At 41.2% G+C, this 19171-nt stretch overlaps 1 protein-coding gene across 1 annotated transcript in view; it reads right to left on the bottom strand.

Moving 5' to 3' along the window:
* Positions 1 to 19171, bottom strand: part of ANO3 (anoctamin 3) — a 201450-nt gene that overhangs the window by 42413 nt on the left and 139866 nt on the right. The window contains exons 12-14 of the mRNA XM_027775367.1: positions 9123 to 9205; positions 8577 to 8717; positions 7800 to 7964 (exon numbers count right to left, since the gene is read on the bottom strand). Of these exons, the coding sequence (XP_027631168.1) occupies positions 7800 to 7964; positions 8577 to 8717; positions 9123 to 9205 (389 nt within the window). The remainder of the gene's footprint in view (positions 1 to 7799; positions 7965 to 8576; positions 8718 to 9122; positions 9206 to 19171) is intronic.

A 19171-nucleotide genomic window follows, 5' to 3' on the forward strand; every position in this document is an offset into this window, starting at 1 on the left:
CAGGGTGGTGCACAGGGTGTAGGGATGGTGGTGCGATCACATAGCCACACAGAGACCTTGGGTCTGGATCTAGAATGTGCTGAGTGAGCTCAGTATACCTGTGATCCTGGCTGGCTAGGAGGGTGGATGTGTGGGGATGTGGTAACCATGGCATAGGAGCCCATTCGTGGTGCCTCAATCTTTCAAGAAACAGACTACTAAGGAGGGAGAAAAAGAAGGTGGGTAACATGGTTAAGAGAGTCAGATCGCTCATGGCCAACTGCAGTTCGAATGCCAGCCCCAGCAGCTTGAAAAGCATGTGCGGCATATGTATGTGCATGCCCCAAATCCTGCCTGGATGCAGAAATAGAGAAGGGGCCAAGGTGTGACCACAGCCCATCGTGGGGTGCTTTCTCTCTCTCCCCCTGGCGAGTACAAGCACCCTCTAGTAACAACAATGACAAGGAAGCATGGACCTGGAGACTAAAAGCTGTTCACCTTCCCTGACCATTCCTTCCACAGAGCCAGAGTGATGAGTCATAGTAGCTATGTGCTGCATCTACCTCTTCCCAAGACCCAGAGCATTGCCTTGAGAAGAAAGATTTCCACTGCACACAATGGTCTCATCCTGCTCCGAGTGCAGGGTCTGCAGACAGAGCATCTTCATTCTGTTTATTTTAGTGATACTTGCAAGCTCTCATTTTCAAATTTTAGGACAAGATTACCTTGAATTCATGAGTACCTGAGTTCTCTTTACCATCACATGTTCTTTTCCATGTTCCCTCCTTCAGATGAGACGAGGCAGAAGGGCTCTAAGGAGTTTAATGGGGTGGGCTTGGTCAACCAACAGACAGCCTTTGAGCAGTGTCTCTAGTCTTGTGTGCAGTGCCCTTGTGGGGACTGAGGGTTAGATCCATTCAGATAACCGTCATGTAGAGCGTTTGTTTTGTGTCCGACCATGATTTACATTGTTTCCTTAATAATGTTGTCAGGTGGGTACAATGATCCCCATTTTACAGAACAGGAAACTAAGAGTTCAATGCCGGGCGCCTGCCTCAGATCACACCACTCAGCAAGCGGTGAAGACAGGATTCGCCATCATGCCTCTCCTGCACCACCTATGTGCTCCTGGTCACATGAGCCATTTCAGATGTCCGTCTTAATGTTTAGCACAGAGAGCTCACCTGTAAGCCTGAGATGGAAGTATCCATAACTGAATGTCCCAAGGGATTACAAAAGTCTTTGGAGGAATGTTACACAATGCAAAAGACACTGTACTATTGTTGGAAAGCTTCCTGAGGTGCTTGAGAACCTGCCTCAGCCCGGGCTCGAACGCTGTGGCTGAATGAAGCCACCACGACAATGGACCACAAAATCAGTCCATGCCAAGTGACGTGTTGGCTCCAAACTACCAAGTGCAAGAAGGGACTGCGATGTCCATATACCCACCTGTTTGGTGTGCAGTAACGGATCACTTTGACAGGACAAGAGGTGTGTGTGTGCGTACATGTGTGAAGTGGAATTGGTATAGATTTGGGGGAATAGAGGATGATGGGGTCTGGAGATAACTCTTATGGCTCTTAATAACACACACATAAAATACCATGTTAGAGAACCTAGAGTTTTAAAAAAATCACTGGTGCATTAAGTAAGCTGGAATTCTCTATTTTATATATACATATAGATAGATAGATAGGTATATATCTATATATTTAATCTCATATATACTTAATTATATATATGATTATATATATCACGTATTGTAATAATAAATTTGATTAAATATTAAACATATTATTAAATAAATATTATTAAATAAATCTTGAAATATTATGCTAATAATAAAATATTATTTAAAATATTAAAAATATGTATTAGGAATTTCCAGTAGGTCAGGTAGCGTTTGAGGAAGCAAACAGTGACTCTGGCAGACAAAACCACATAGTCTCTACTTTCATGGAACTCAAGTCCCAGTGGGCACAAACAAATACAGACAAATGTGGAATCGGTCAGGAGGGGAAAGTGCCGTGAGGGAAGACAAAGCAGGGTGAGTGGACAGAGCGCGGTGTGGGCACAGCACGGTGTTCATACAGTGATGGGAAGGTTCTCCAAGGGTGACATCTGAGCGGAGACCTGCATGAAAGGAGAAAGGAGCCAAGCAGAAATTTGGGCTAAGCACCTTGGGGACACAGAAACTGTCATGCACATGCCCGAGGCTGGCGAGGACTTGGTGTGTTTCAGGGATGGCCGCCGGGAAGTTCAAGGACCAGGAGTAGTAGCAAGGGTAGTGAGAGCTGAGTCAGTGGGATCTCGGGGAGAAACGCTTTGCCAGGCCTGGGAGGCCACAGTAAGAAATGTAGAATTTGTTTTGAGCTGAGACATCATCTCCTCCTTGGCACCTTGTTTGGAGTGTTGGCAGCAAGGGGGCCAGAAAGGCAGGGAAAGCAGGGGAAGGGCATGGTTGTAGCAAAGGGGATGGGGCGCTCTGCACTCGCTGTGGTGCTTTTCATGGCCAGATCAGAGCCTCCCAAGACAGCCTTTGCTGTGAAAATAAACTCCAAGCAGACCTAAGATCAAAAACATAATGCTTTTTCCCTAGTAATCTACATTTCTGAGCTTCTAGAAACCACGGACGTAAACATGAACAATGTAGGTGAATACATTTTTTATTCCTCTTATTAAATGAGTCATTTGGCATTCCCTCCTTTCCTGGTTAAGATGTGTAGTCTAATTCTTTGATCCACCCTATTATAATAACCTATTTGCATCGTAATTGGTAACCAGTCATAAGCAGGTATTGAGGAAAGTTAGGTGTGTTTGGAGGCTTTCCATGATCAAGTCCTCAAAAGGAGCATAGGAATGTTTGCTCTGGACCCCGGAGATGGCAATGGACCAACGATGGGGAAAAGTCCGGAACCAACATGAAGTATTTATGTCAGCAAATGTATTATAGTTAGATTTTTAAATTTGGGATTATGGTATGTTCTGTGCATGGTATATGAATTTAAGATGGAGATGAGGAATACCAAGAGGAGTTCTTTTATTGATTATTGGACTAGTTTAACTGGCCAAATCCCAGATATTTCAAACTACAAGGATATTTCCACTCGGATGTTTCTATTGTTGTCTTATAAATTACCCATTACTCTATCGTGCTGCTGCAACACAACACAATTAGTTTAAGTTTGATGGCCAAGCATCTAGAATATCCATTTCTGTGATAATTTTACACTTTTAGCTTTTTCAATCATTTCAGGATTTTTTTCCCCTGGCTACTTGTGGTATCTTTAAGGAGCATGGCACTTTTAGAGGGGAGCAAAATAAGGCAGGAAAGACTGGAACAAGGAAAGGTCAGCTCTGGTGTTCAATTCAGTCTTTGCAGATTATGGGCTATATGCCTGGTAAAGAGATGTTAAAAGTGAAAAAAAAAAAAAGTAATTGTTGTTATTTGGAATGTATTTTTTAGAAAATGGGCCTTCTGATTTTCACTTTGCATCCCAATGACCTGAAATATATTAAATTAATGATTTTCTAAATCTATCTTAGAGAGATGAAGAAACTCATGAAGAAGGGCTTAAGTTTTCTGACTGTATACACTAAGCATTAGAAGTTATGGATTAAAACAAAGTTTGACTGATTTTAACCCATGACTACATCTCATAATTGTATATGTGTTATATATGCATATGGTTTATAGCTGGAAGGCATATAAGACTAATAGTATATTTCAACGGAGGCCAAGTTCTTCATCTAGGGAAAATGGTGACTCAGGGCTCCTAAGGCCAACAACAACAAAACAAAACAAAACAAAACAAAACATTTTATTAGCTGGATATTTAGTTTGGTCTTAAAATAATGTAACAAGAGGTAGGATATGCATTTGGTTTTCTTTTTATGGAAAACTTATAGTTGTAGGTACTGGGTCATTGGAAAAGTCATGGCATTTTTCTACATTTTTTTCTTTTCTTGTGTAGAAAGAGCTTTTTTGCTTTTGGGCACATGTGCTCAGAGAGACAGAGAGAGACAGAATGCAAGAAATCTCCCCCAGACAGATAGCCATATCACACTCCCTTCTCTTCCATTCTTCTTTTAGGATTTTAGGCATGCACATGCACCTGGTATGAATTTTATGCCTTTGGTTCCAGGACTCAAACTGTGGTTGACTATGTGGGAATCCAGCAAAGTAAACATTATGTCATCTGCCAGGTACCTTTTCTATGCAAAAATGTGTCATGACTTTTCTGATGACCCAATATTTGTGGGGTACAAAGGACATTATGATTTTTTTAGTACCATGTAGAATGATTAAATTAAGCTGATTAATTGGTTTAGCACCTCAAATATTTAACACATTTGTAATAAGAACATTTAAAATTTACAATCTTAAGAAACTTAAATGTACAGTACTCAATTGATAGCTATATTCACCATGCTGTGCAACTAATTTCACAAAAAGGAAAAGAAATTGAAAAATCAAATGATTTCTCTTATCTGAGGCTTTGTACCTTTTGACTATAATTCTTCCATTACCCCCTAGCCCCCCACAGCAGCCACTAGGAACTACTTCCTACTCTGCTTCCACGAGTGCTTTGTTTTCAGTTCCAAGCCTAAGTGGGACATGTTGCATTTGTTTTTCTGTTTGATTTACGTCATTTAGCATAAAGTCCTCCAATTCCATCCATATTGTCTTGAATGACAGATTCAGCCTTTTTAAAGGGTGAATAGTATTCCAGTGTATGTGGTGTGTGTGTGTGTGTGTGTGTGTGTGTGTGTGTGTGTGTGCATGTACATATATTCAAAAACTACAGTTTTTGAAACTGTAGTTTTGAAAGCCAGTGTGGTTCTAGGGAAGGGATGCTGAGGAGGGGATAAGAAATGAAGCCAAGTGAGAGTTTCAGAGATCGGTGATTAGGAAGCCACTAGAACAATATGAGACTATAACCTGGTACACCAATGGAAACGTCAGGCAGCTCTTGCCTTTTACTCCATCAGTGATAATAGAAGGATCCTTCACAGGAACAATGTTTAGGGGTAAAGCTCCCCCATTCAGATGTAGGGGATCATAAACTTGGACTAACAAGTCCTTTGGCTGCCCTGGGAAGATGGGTATTTTACTACCTAAGAACTGAGTACTGTGCCCCAGACCTGGAATTTCTGTTTCCAGGGTCATCATATTTGCCTTTCCAAGTAAAAATTAATTAGCCATATTTGACTTCCTTCTCCTAACCTGGGAAATATTCCCTATCTTCAAAAATATTAGGCAAGTTTATTAATTCATTCGTGTTTCTGAAGATTAGTAGGTCTTTGGAACAAATTACCAAATAGATGTAAGAAGAAAAGGTGCTCTTTTAGAAAGCAATGATGGTTGATGAGGGAAGAAGAAATAAAGACACATGAAATCATTAACATCAATGCCCGCCCAATGGGCATGATGATTTTACGGTAGGAAAGGAGGCAGGTGGCACTACAGATTGAGGAAGATGCATTTTAAGTAGTAGTAATTTAATAATTTTAATATTTCCTATAATTCAAGGCTATAGTTAATAGAGCATAAAAGGGGAAAATAAAATAACCACTTTCAAAAGAACAATTTAATTAAAAATTATTATATATAATGGTATTATTTTTACATGAACTAATTAAACATTAAGATATTTTCTTGTTTTATCAGCCATATTTGATAAAGGCATAATATCACAGACTGTCTTGATTTTGTTCTTCTCCAAAGACAACTCAACTCTTGGAACTTAAATATTTATAAATGATTAATAGATAACATTTTTAAAAACTGAGCAAAAAAACCTCAATCAATGCAAATGTGGCCTGAAAAATTTAGAAAATACAGGGAAAAAAAAGTCTTTATCATTCCCATATTTTTAACTTCAGACAAATGAATAATTAAACTTTATTATTTAAAGATGAGAAAAATGGGGAAAACAAAGAAACTGTTGGTGTTTTGTAAGAAAGAATGAGTATAGACTGACTTATGCAGGGAAATATTGGGTCGTCTGAAAAGTCATCATGCATTTTTGCATAGAAAAACAGAAAAATAGGCCCTGACTTCTTACGAACCAATGAAATGATCAAATATTGAAAAGAAGCAAATATATAGGAATGAAGTTAATAACCATGACTCCTTCTGTGGGCCAGCAGAGGACCTCCCTAAATCTGCATTTCTGTGTGTTAGTCTTCTCGGTCTCATGGGAAGAGTTGGAGAAAGTAAAGCTCATTCATGTTCTGTGGGTGGCCGGGATGGCACAGGTCAAATAGCCAACCTCTGCTTCACTGAGGTCCAGAGTCCACTGCTTTTTGTCAGGAACCCAAATTGAGCAACTGATAATAAAAACTGATGGAAGCCTGGACAGTTTTGGGGAAGGCGGGAGAGAGAAGGGTGCCAGATGAGAATGGAAAGGACAGGGTGTGTCTCTACCTGGGGTTTCTGGGGCACCAATAATCCTTTCCACAAAATGACAGTCATATAGGAACTTTGGGTCACTTAAAATTTTATCTTTATCCTTCCTGGGTGGCTGTTGTTTTAGGGATGATTCATATATAAGGCAAAAGGGGTCAGCAGATGGCATAATGGTTACGTTGCTGGACTCCCACATAGTCAACTGCGGCTTGAGTCCCAGACCCGGTGACTTAAAACTCATGCCAGGCACCTGTGTGTGCATGCCCCAAATCCCAAGAGTAGAATGGAGGAGAAGGAGTTGTGGCATGGCTATCTCCCCCAGGGGGTGATTTCTCATTTTCTGTCTCTCTCTGTCTCTCCGGCAAGCTCGTGTGCCCTACAGTAAAAAATCTCTCTAAAAACGAAAATCCAAAAAAATATAAGACAAAAAAAGTGCACTCCATATTAAAGAAATTTGTTGTCTAAAAATCAATACCTACGTAGAGATAAATATTTGAATACTCGGAAAAAGGTTTCTTAATTAAAAGTGTATGTCACATATTATCCCACTATCGAAAAAATAAATGCTATTAACATTTGATTGTAATTCTGTACAAGTTAAGATGTTATAGAGAGAGGGAAGGTAAGAAAGGCATGCCCTCTGATAGCGCCAGCCTGAGACGGAGAGGTCCTGTTGGGGTATGACAGTCTTCCTCCTACTGGAAAAGAGCAGAGAAGCACTGGGAGAGGAAAGAGAGAGGAAGAAAAGAAAGAAGGAGGAAGAAGAAATGTTTAGCTCTAGGGGGAAAAAATATGGGGTAGCTGCCTGCTTCCCATTTCAAACGAGGCCTTTGGGATAACAAGCCTTCACTCATTACAGATATTCCTGTATCTTGACAACAAGTTCTCCTATGAGATTGATTTTGTCTGAGATGTTTTCAATCCCTTGTTTGTTTGAAAAGAGCGTGGCGCCAGCTCTGGCTCACACTCCACACTCCACGGCATCATCATCAATCTAGATATATACTCAAAAAGCAGGGAGGACAATAAAACTAGCACTGGTTTTAACTTTAAAAATGTAGGATCTAAACCACATAGATGAAATATTTTCTGGGGGCCAGCAGCTGGCATGGTGGTTAAAGTCGCTGGACTCCCACATGGGCAACCATGGTTCGAGTCCCAGACCCAACTGCTTGCTTTCTCATTTTCTCTTTCTCTCTCTGGTCAAATGAACAGTAATAATAAATAAGTGAATTGAATTAATCATTAAAAAAAGAAATATTTTCTGGTAAACTGAGTTGTCTTTACCAGAAGGTAGCTAGGTCTCATTTTTACTTGCATGTAAATGCATTCCAAATACAAATGGAAAGCGACCTCTCTCCTACCCAGCCCTCTTTACCTATTGAAAAATAGCAACGGGAACACTTACAAGATTCAGCAACATAATGATTATGAAATTGATGCAGACAGCAGCAGCCGACGTTGCAAACTGCCAGTGCTGCTTGATGAAATTCCACTTGAAGGATGCGAACTGTTCCATGACAACCAGACGGTACACCACCACGGCAAACACGGCAGTGATCACCAAGGAGATCTGCAAGACAGGAGGCCGGAGGAGATGTCTGTGTTTACATCATTTGTAAATCAAAAGCAAGAACAGAGATCAAATGCATTGCCTACCCGTGTTGAAGGCATTTACCTTTCTGCAAAAGAGTACAGAGATTTCATTTCTCCTCTGAGGACTTAAGTTACATTAGAGTCAAAATAAATAAGATAAAATTGAAGTTTTTAAACTGTAAAACAAAGTCATCCCGTTAAAATGCAAATTCTGTCCCAATTTCCTCTTTCAAGTGGAATGCTTAGTTTTAACACAGTATCGCTGACTCATTAAGGCAACTCAGGCCATCTCATTTCCTCTTTCAAGTGGAATGCTTAGTTTTAGCACAGTATCACTGACTCATTAAGGCAACTCATGCCACCTCCATTTGATCTTGGAAGATCTGTTCTCCCAAAGACGGTTTTATTTGAAGAGGTGCACAGATTCCTCTTGTCAAATGTCCTGGACTTGCTGAGATTCTGGTTTTGCTTTACTGTTTTGACAAGGACGTGGTTTCTTACATCCTCAGGGTCACAGAGAGCTGGTATGGTAAAACCTTTCTACACCTGGTGTCACGCGCGACTTGGCACTGATGCCTATGCACTTTACCATGAAGAAGATCCCTGAGACCGAGACGAGTAGACGGGTAATTTTGTCTGAAGAAGGCTGGTGTGGCTCAGGTTTTCCTGTGATGGGATTTACTATCTCCATCTTATAGTACTTGGCTTCGAACTGGGGACGGAGTGTTTCCTATGACAGAAACTGAAGTTATCTAAACATCAAAGTCATAAGCTTAAAATGAAATCCTCCAAGACTAGATATAAAACTCCTAAAGTTGGCCTACTTTTCCATTAGGTCTTCACTAAGAAGCAACTTTTCAAAAATGAGATGCAAATTATTTTTCAAATAAATCCCAAGCTGTACTCTAATTAGCACAAATTCTACTAATGCAATTTAAGGAAACATCATAGAAGTGGGTTGAAAATATCATACACTTTATCACTGATCTCTATTATATTTATGAAATAAGTTTTGCTAAAAAAATATCAAGGGAAAATCTAATGGTGTCTAGCTGTTTCCGGCCTGGATGCTGGGTGATGAAGGGTTTTCCGCAGCGAGTGGTACCCCAGGCTCCTCGCCTCCTGGTTTCCTTACCTCCTCTTCTTCCCATTCAATAAGGTCCCAAGTGTAGGTCAAGATACTTCTTCTCCTTTTCCAAAACTCCAGGAAGACTGTAGCTAGAAAACATAATAATAATGGTAATAACTTTACTCAAACCACATCACATGCTTTTTCTCCTTCAGGATGACATATTTTCATGTTATTAAATTGTTAAAAATTATTATTTAACCAATAAAAGTAAACGTTCTTTTTCCCTCATCCTCTTCCCGGCCTCTATGTGCTGCTCTCTGCACATATTCCTGGTGGGAATACTGTCTATCGCTGAAATTGAGAAGCAGAGACTTGCTAGCAGGACTCAACAAAGTGATGCCAGGAGAGGTTAATAGTCGTGATCTGTGGGGCCAGCAGGTGGCAGCATGGTTCAGGTGCTGATTTCCCACATAGCTGACTGTGGTTTGAGTCCCGAACCCAGAGGCTTTAAAACCATGCCAGGCACGAGTGCATGCATGCCCAGCATCCTGAAGGGAAAACGGAAGAGAAGGGGCTGTGGTAGGGTCACCACCCCCCTGGGGATGATTTCTCACTCTGACCCGCAGTCTCTCTCTAGCAAGTGTGTGCTTCCTATGGCAATAATATTTTTATTTTTTGGAGAGGTTTTTGCTATAGGGCGCGTGCACTCGCCAGAAAGACAGAGAGAGACAGAGAGATAGAAAGTGAGAAATCACCCCCGAGGGGGGATGGCCACACCACAATCCCTTCTCCTCCATTCTCTCCGGATCTTGGGCACGCACGCACACGTGCCTGGCGTGAGTTTATGCCACCAGATCTGGAACTCAAACCACGGTCAACTACATGGGAGTCCAGTGACAGCCATTATGCCAACTGCTGGTCCCAGAAAAAAAATATTTTTAAAAAATTTCAAAAAAAATTGTGCGCTAAACTTTATTGTCCCTTTTGACCTGTACATACTTATTCAAAATTATTTAACAGACAAAAATAAGGCCTTCTCCAGAACTGACAAGAAAGCAGCTGCTCAGATGCAGCTCTGGCAGCACCCAGAGAGAGATGGGGAAGCAGGAGGGGGCACGAGTCCCTCCGGAGGGTGGCGTCTGCATGTACTGGAAGGGACGCGACAGAAAAGTCAGAACTGCCTGCCTCGTTACCGGGATTTCCTGCAGAAACAGCTATAAGCACAACTGCTTTCTTTTTAATATGTGAGCTTCCCATTATTCCAGGTGGTGTCCAGAGTGGTGGTGCAGGTGGTAGGACGCCAGTGCTCCCTACTGGTGTCACATGGGAGTCCCTGGGTTCAGATCCCGGGTTGGCCTGGACAGGCCGAGAGCCCGGGACACCCATGGTCCTGGACGGCTGGCAGGCTAGGGTGGGACTGAGTGTGCTGAGATCCCGTCAAAGGTAGCTGTCTCTCATGAAAAAAAGAAACTTCAAAAACAAACAAAAACCCGTGGACGTAACTGAGAGCTCACATATACATTCTTTTCTTAAAGTTTATTTTATTTTTTCCATGAAAGAGAGAGAGAATCAGGGACAATGAGAGGCACCCCAACATGGTCCCTACTCATCCACCCCGTCTCAGCCGGCCAGGAACACAGCAGAGTGTGTGGCCCTGCTGTGCACAGGAGACTTCTGGCCAGGATGAGGGACGTTCCTGTCTGACTTGCGTCTGTCGTGTTCCCAGTGCACCCCTGCCACCCCCAGTACATGAGTGTTCTTATACCCCTGGGACTGGGCTGTTCATTTGGACGAGACGCTCTAACCTCAGGGATCTTCTGATCTCGTGCATGAAAGCAGTCATCTATAAAGCGACTCATCACGTAATAAGAGTTATGATAAAGGAAACATGAGCGTGAGCAGAGAAACACGCTTTAACACACACACAGAGACACACACACACACCACACACAAGCAGTTGATAGAACAAATAAGTGACTTCTTTTTCCCTGCCTGCTTTTATCCTCTTGGTTTTTAATGTAAGTGAATGGCAGCGAAAATAATTCTGGAAGGTCTGTTCTTTTACTTCTTTTTCCCTTACAATTAGCCATCAGCACCAGGGCAGGCTCCATGGCACAGTGGTCATGCACCAGCCAGAGCAGTCGGATTCCGCAGGGTGACCGCAGTTGGAATCCCTGGCCCAGTCAGCCTGGGACACATCAGGCACATGTGTGAGGGCCCAAGACCTGGCGGGCGGGGGACAGGGGCTGTGGCATGACCAGACCCTGCGCAGGGTGTCCCGTTCTCTCCGTCATGCACCTGGGCTTGCTCTATCATGGATGAAGGAAACAAATTCAAAAGCAGCATAGTGTCAGTTAGAAAAAATAGAGTGTTCATAGTTACAGCATCTTACATTTTATCGCACTTTAAAATTTGGACAGTCCTTTGTCACATACGATTTCATTTAGGTGTCATGCTCGTTAGCATTTACAAGGAGAAATGACAAATATAATCACGTGGAGTTTGGACAGAAAGGGCTGACTGTGTCCAAGGCCACCCAGACATTAATTCTTTAGTTTTCTGCCATAGGGTGCATGTGCTCACCAGAGAGGAGAGAGAGAGACAGAGAGAAGGAAAGTGAGAAATCACTCCCTAGGTGGGGGGCGGGGGGGGGGGGGGTTGGCCATGTACACGCGCATGCCTGGTAAAATTTTCAAGCCATCGGTTCTGGGACTCAATCCACAGTCTGTCATATGGGAATCCAGCTGCCTTAACCACCATGCCACCTACTGACCTTGATTTTCTTTAGTATCTTTTCTTCCTTAGCATTTTTAGAACTTAGCATGTTTTCGTGCTCACTTGAACTAAATAGAAAGTGGTGGTTATGACTACAACTCCTGGTCTTCTGCTCTTACCCATATTCCAGCTTTTCCTATTATGGACCATGGAATTTTATTGGTGACCGAGGAAGAAGACAGCCTGTCACCAAGAGACCTCTTCTTCACCTGTTTTCTATATTGAGCAATCAAATTCAATTTTATTTGAAAAAACAACTATGCTTAAAAAGCTTGGAAAACCACTTCACTATACTTCTACGGAGTTGATTGAGAAAAGGGGTCAACTCCAAAACAAAGTATGTGTGAATATGGAGGAAGAGAAGGAATTCCAAGTATTGTTTTCACCAGAAGAGATAAAGACACAAAGCCTTCTGGAAACAAGGCTCAGCTGAAACAACAGTTTATCAGGGCAACAGCTCTGAGATTGCCAATTTGGACAGCACCCAAGGACTTCTAAAGACTTTCCTCAGCTCTCTAGCTTTATCTTCAGCAACCTCCTCGAGCACAATGTGCTTCCCCTGGGCACTGCTGCCACACTGCTGTGCCTGAGGTGGAGATGGAAACCTGCAGAGCAGGTTCTACCTTTAGCAGAGGGCCACGAATAAGGAACATTTTCAACACCCTTGCTGGGACAAGTATTGTCTCTTTTTAAATTTCTGTTAACACCTTATAGAAATGCAATGAGTGGTGTTTTCTACACAAGTATGGAGTGGGTTGACTGATGTGAAGAACCAGTCAGTATGTGTGGAAGGGCAGATTTTGAACATTGGGGCACACTGTACTTGACACTGAGAGCCATCCCTGGAACTGGTTAGTCAAGACCTGTGGTTGGCCTATTCAATTTCCTCTTTGTCTAAGGACACGGAACCTCTACTTCCAATTTCCCTCCCTTCTTTTTCATCTCTAATAACATTAAATGAGAAAGAGCATTAGATTGTACTCAGTACTACAGATGAATACCAACCAGAATATAAAATTTACTAGCTTCACTTTTATAATGAGCACGACTTGAGAAAGTAATCGTCGTCTTTCGAACATCTAGGAAAGGCAGCGCAGAGAGTGTAAGTTAGAGTAGAAGGTTCTGGGTTCAAAAGGTGCCTACATTCTTTTCTAGTTATAGGACCCCAGATAAATTACCAAACGATGGTAAACTTCCGTGCCTATAACGTAAAATGAGAATAAGATTGTCTTCATCGGGATGTTGCACTTAAGTGAGGGATGATTTGTAAGTGGTCTAACTATGTTTAATTCACTTAAAGAATATAATAAAGTATAAGGCATTTTTTAAACATTCTGCTAGTTGTTACACATAGGAAATATAAAAAAAGTTCTTGATGTTTCACTTTATAAAGATATCGTACATTTCCCCACCAGGACAAAGAGAGCTATTGAGACTTATTTATATTTCAAATGTTTCACTTTTACAAAATTCAGTCACAATGGGTTTCCACATAACATGTATTTTCAGTCTTTTGCAAATGGTATACAGTATTCTTTTTCTCCATTTGTATTTAGACTGACAGTCTGCCTAGAGAGTCAATCATTCAACCCACACTTATATCTAAAGAGCACAATGTATATCTATCAATATAGTGTGCCTGCAAAAAACCCCCTAAAAACAAAACCAGAAAAGATCACATATATCCAAAGAGAGAGAAGAAAACTAGCATTGATAGAGCACTTACAATATCTTAGACTTTGTGCTCATCATTTTTACATTAACTTATATCATCTTCACAACAACCCACGGTAATTAAATTCTCATCATTAGATAGGCAAATTGAGACTCTTAGAGGAAGTCACTTGGTTAGAATTCAAATCTAGATCCAAATGCTGAACATTTTCCATGATTTATTTCAAAAATAGTTTGGGAAACAACTTTCAAACTATATAATTTGCAACATCCTTCTGGGACAAAATTAGAATCACAGATAAAATTACTAAGAACATTTGTGATGATCTAAATAAGATTAAAAACTAGAAGTCAGCTGCTCATGAACCCAGGACCCAACAAACAGCAGTCTAAAGCAGTCTAAAGCTCTCTGGCCTGACCTTTGCTTTTTCTTATGCATGTAATTATGACTTGGAGTCTTTTTTCTTATAGATGTATCTATTAAGATAGAAGCCTTTGCATTGGTCTTCTAGAAAACTTTTGCTTTGCAGTAAAATTCTAATAAAATTTTGATACATGATCCTACTTGTGCCTGAAGCTTTTTTTCCATCCATGAGACACTTCTATCTGAATTGTGAAGTAAGACATGAGAGGGAACACTTCTTGATCCACAATTCAAGCAAACGCCCAGCTATTTCAGTTAATAATTGATCTGTTCCTATCTACAATATTCATGTGTTGAAAAGCTCCAGTAGACAGCCAGAAGCTCTGAGTTCCCTAATGTGTTGTGGTGGTGAAGTGGTCCCCAGTGCTTCTGAAAGCTGACTAGTGGAACATTGTGTCAGGGATACATTTCATCTGAGTTTTGGAAGATATGTCTGCCTGATGCACAGGGACTGCCCCATGCTGCTGAATGATAGCTAACCATCCTGATGAAGGGGCAGATTCCGAGGAAACACTTCTGGGACACACGCTGGCTCTCTTAGGAGTCAGGCCAGAGGAGATGATCACACACAACAATTCTATGTGCCCAACACTGACGACAAAATGAACACAAGATGCAGGATGTATGAAGCCAGAAACTATGGGGAATTTTAGAATAAGATATTACAAAATACAAAAGACACGAGAAGTTTTCTCAAATTCTCAGCAATCTTTAAAATGCATGATACTCCCAACAATGACTTTTGAGGCTCAGTTACACATCTCAAAGCTATCATCAATAGTAAAAAACCTTTTCATTAACCACTTTACAAGAAAAAAGAAGACTGAATTCTGAATGACTTTCACATACTCTATGAAATTTTCTTCAGGATTTTTACCATAGGGCGTGTACGCTCACTAGACAGAGAACAGTGAGAGAGAAAGTGAAAAATCAACCTCGGAGGCGTGGAGGGAACAGCCATGCCTCAATCCCTTCTCCTCCATTCTCCTCCTGGGACTTTGGGCATGCACACACACATGCCTGGAGTGGTATGTCACCAGGTCCAGGGCTCAAACCACGGTTGGGCATCTTAACTACCACACCATCAGCTGGCCCCTTTATGAAATTCTTTTAATATTATTTAGTAAGTTTAGTTTTTAAAAATATATATTATTTACATTTAATCACCATATATCTTTACAATATACAAAACATATTTTCCCAGCATGAATACAGCACATATCAGTCAAGACAAAGACATTATCCTATACATTATTATCAGCAAATAACTTTTCATTTTTGTGTCAATTAAATACATTTTTTCCCTGTCCCCCCCTCTCTCCCTGTTATAAAGTGTTTTTTAGATATATGAAGAGGTCATCCAAAAAATGCAACAAAACTAGTGCAAAAACATTCTATGATGTATCAAGCAATTAGTGAATTACAATATCATTGCTTTTCTGAACTTTGCGTTTTTGTCTATGTTATTTTGGAGCTTTGTAAAAATCTGTGAATTTGATTTTTTCTTCCATTCTTACTGCTTTTTCACCCTTGTTCTGTTTTAGTGTTTTTGTATTCTCTTTCTTAAAGAGGACTTCAAAAACTGGGTTTCTCTTGCCCACAAAGAGCTACAATGCATTAGAAACATGTCTGGCCGCTCTGCTGAATGCTGTGCACATTTTAACTCACCAAATCCTCACAAGTCTGTGCAGAGAACTTGATTTATTGGTAATGATATCAAGGCTCAGAAAGCATAGTGAACTTGCCCCCAAAGAATGTGACCTTGTATCCTGTGAGGAAAGTGTACTGGTTTGAAGTATTTATTCAAGAGGGGAGATTCATAACTTTACAACCTTTAAAGAAAGATCCAAGTGATTTATTAATGTTTTATAATAAAATCAGGACAAATATCTAGAAAACCCTAGCATACATAGTTTGTTTCTTTCTCCAGATTCAGCACAAAAATATATTTTTTCTCCTTCTTTTTTTTTTTTAAGAGGTTTTTGCTATAGGTTGTGTGCACTCACCAGAAAGAAAGAGACAAAGAGACAGAAAGAGAGAAATCAAGCCCCAAGGGGAATAGCCATGCCGTAATCCCTTCTCCATTCTCCTCTCAGGATCTTGGATCCATTAGAATTAATATTATTTTACCCCTTAACCCAGCTCATATCAGTAATCTTAAGAAGCCTAACATTTCTCAGTCAAGCCTCCGCCCTCAGGATCTGATCCCCATCCTGGTAGAACTGGGATTGTCTTTGGGATGCTTCGTGATGCCCATTCCTTCTCCACTCTGAAACCCTCTCCCTCTGCCCTTTTCTCCTCTAAGCTGAGCAACAGCAAAGTGTTTTCTAGCCTCTCACCTTGCTCTAACACAAACTTTCAGCTCCTCCAAAACCCCGCTTTCCATGCAGCTCTCTCATATGGTAACCATTCACCTCCCCACTAGGTACTACAGGTGCAGGAGTGAGTTTCTTGCCCCTTGCTGCTGCTTCAAGACCATTTGCTCTCCCTCCTCCTTACAGATCCACAGATTTGACTCTCACATTATCAATTCATGCTTCCTACTGCCTCTCCTATGGAAGTCCTCTTATTGCCTGGGGATGTTTAGCCAACTTTTCTAAAGATGTTTAACTCTTGATTTAGTCTAACTCTTACCAACATGTCTCCCAAAATAACTTATAAATTGTAATACACGCAGACAATCTCTCCAGTACACTGCCTTCTCCATTCTTTGGTCTCTATCTTCAAAGTCATTTTCTCCTATTCTAATTCACTCATGTACTCCCACAACATAGTTTTGACCAATACTAGAAAACCTTCCTTAATCCCCAGTCATTACATCTTTGTTTCTAGGTCACTCCCCACAAACTCTAATTCCAACAACGTCTTGACCCAGATTTTCACTTCATTGATCCTGTCATGGTTTTACTGTTTTTTCCTCCTCTGTTGCCCTCACCTTCTCCATGTCGCTTAATACTGAATCACTGCACTCCCTCCTGTCCACATACCCTCAACTCTCTAGTGCTTGTCTCAGCTGGTGTTAATCCCAGGGTCTGAACAGAACCCGACGTGAACCCAACACTCCAGCCACTGTCGGTACCTATGCCGACTGCAGAGACAGATGTGTCTTACTCCAAATGAAAAATTATTGACTTTGGGTAGGTTCTTGGGGATGCCATAGGATCGTACTTTCTCTTTTAATATCCGGTACCTACACTTATTATTTTATCATTCTCTGACAATTTTGCTACCTACTTCATCATTAAAAATCAAGCGATCAGAAGAACACATCCACTAACACAACCTACTGGCACCCATGCCCTCTACATTTTCATGTTTTAACAGACAATATATGCAAGCTTACTGAAGCCCAGCTCCTCCTGTGAACCACCACATGTAGTCACCTCCTCCTATAGGACACTGCTCGAGGGTCTTCACGTACAGCCCCGCAAACATATTCAAGGAATGTCTTTAAGTGAAATAAAGAAAATCCAGTTTTGGATCTGAATTGGTTATCAAAGAAAAGGGTATTCTAGGTGGAAGAAAAAAGTAATCTGCACAGTCCCTCAGTGTTGTTACCCTCTTGCCGACCGTACCTATCTCCTTATATACCCATCCACTCACTTACTCATCCATTTGTCTTTATTGATCATTTACCCTGTGCCAAGTTAGTCTAGCTCTGCAGATAAAGCAGGGAAGAAAGCTGACAAGATGTTCGGTTTCTTTTGCTGACTTCCAGTACAAGAACAGACAACATAGAGCACGCATAAATAAGCTATGGGTCAGGCCAGCTCACGGTGAGTGCTGTGGGGAAAATAAAGAGAAGACGGTATCACTCAAGAGCGGAGGACTACAGATTTTTGAAAGGTGAGCAGGAGAGCTTCTTTGCTAGAAAAAAAAATTGACAGAAGGGCCAGTAGATGGTGTGGAGTTAGAGTAACTGGATCCCACATGGATTCAGAGGTTCGAGGTCCGAAATCAGAGGTTTGAAAAACATGTCCAGTGTGTGTGTATGTCTGCCAAAAATCCCAAGAGGAGAAGGGACTGGGGCATGCCTATCTCCTCTGAGGAAGGAGGGGAAGCCATCTCACTTTCCTGCTCTCTCTCTCTCTCTCTCTGTCTGTCTCTGTCTCTCTCTGATGAGCTCACATGTCCTATAGAGAAATGACCTTTTTGGTTATTTTATTTTATTTTATTTTTTGGAGATATTTTTGCTATAGGGCATGTGTGCTTCCCAGAGAGACAGAGAAAAACAGAAAGACAGATGTGAGAAATCATCCCCAAGGAGGGATGGCCACATTGCAATTCCTTCTCCTCCATTTTCCTCTTGGGGTTTTGGGCATGCATGCACATGTGCCCAGCATGAGTTTTAGCAGTCTGAGTCTGGGATTCAAACTGCAGTCGACTACATGGGAATCCAGTGACGTAACCATTACGCCACCTGCTAGTCCCAGGAGATGTTTGTAAAAAAAAATGAAGAATTCACTCATTTATTTTTCATAGATCATTGTGTGTGTTACTTTTTAAATTATATTTAACCACTGTACATCTTTACAGTGCACCAAATGGCCTTTCTCAGCATGACTACAGTGCATATCAGTCGAGACCAAGATATCACCACATTATCAACAGGTAACTTTTTATTTTTGTGTCTGCTAAATGTTTCTTTCCCTGAGCCCCTTTCTCCCACCCCCGCCATGACCCAGCCCTCCTATACTGTCTCTAGTACCTACCGCTGCCCTCCCTGCTATCATTCTTCCATTCTCTCAGTTTCTGCCATAGAGTACAAACATCCTGCATACACTGAGTTGGAGAAAACAAAATGCCTTTAGCAAATGGTGTTGAAAAAACTGGGTATTCACCTGCAGAAAAATTAAATTGGACCCCTGTTTCTCACCATTAAAAAAAAATCAAAATGGATCAAAGGGCTAAATATAAAACCTCGAGCTATAAAACTACTGGTAGAAAACACAAGAAAACTTTGAGACACTGGAGTAGGCCAAGACTTCGTAACTAAGACCCCTCAAAGCACAGGCAATATACCAAAAATAGGTAAGTGGGACTACATCAGGGTAAGAAGTTTCTGCAGAGCAAAAGAATGACTTCATCTACCTTATCTCATTGACACTCTACAGGCAACTAGGAGGTGGGTGTCCTTTCCCTATTCTACAAACAAGAAAACAGTTTTGGAAATGTGTCAGTGATCCGTCAAGGTTATGAAACTAGGAAGTGGTAAACCCAGGATTCAACAAAATCATTG

Source organism: Tupaia chinensis, unplaced genomic scaffold, assembly GCF_000334495.1.
Source record: "Tupaia chinensis unplaced genomic scaffold, TupChi_1.0 Scaffold000555_1, whole genome shotgun sequence".
Lineage (NCBI taxonomy): Eukaryota > Metazoa > Chordata > Mammalia > Scandentia > Tupaiidae > Tupaia > Tupaia belangeri.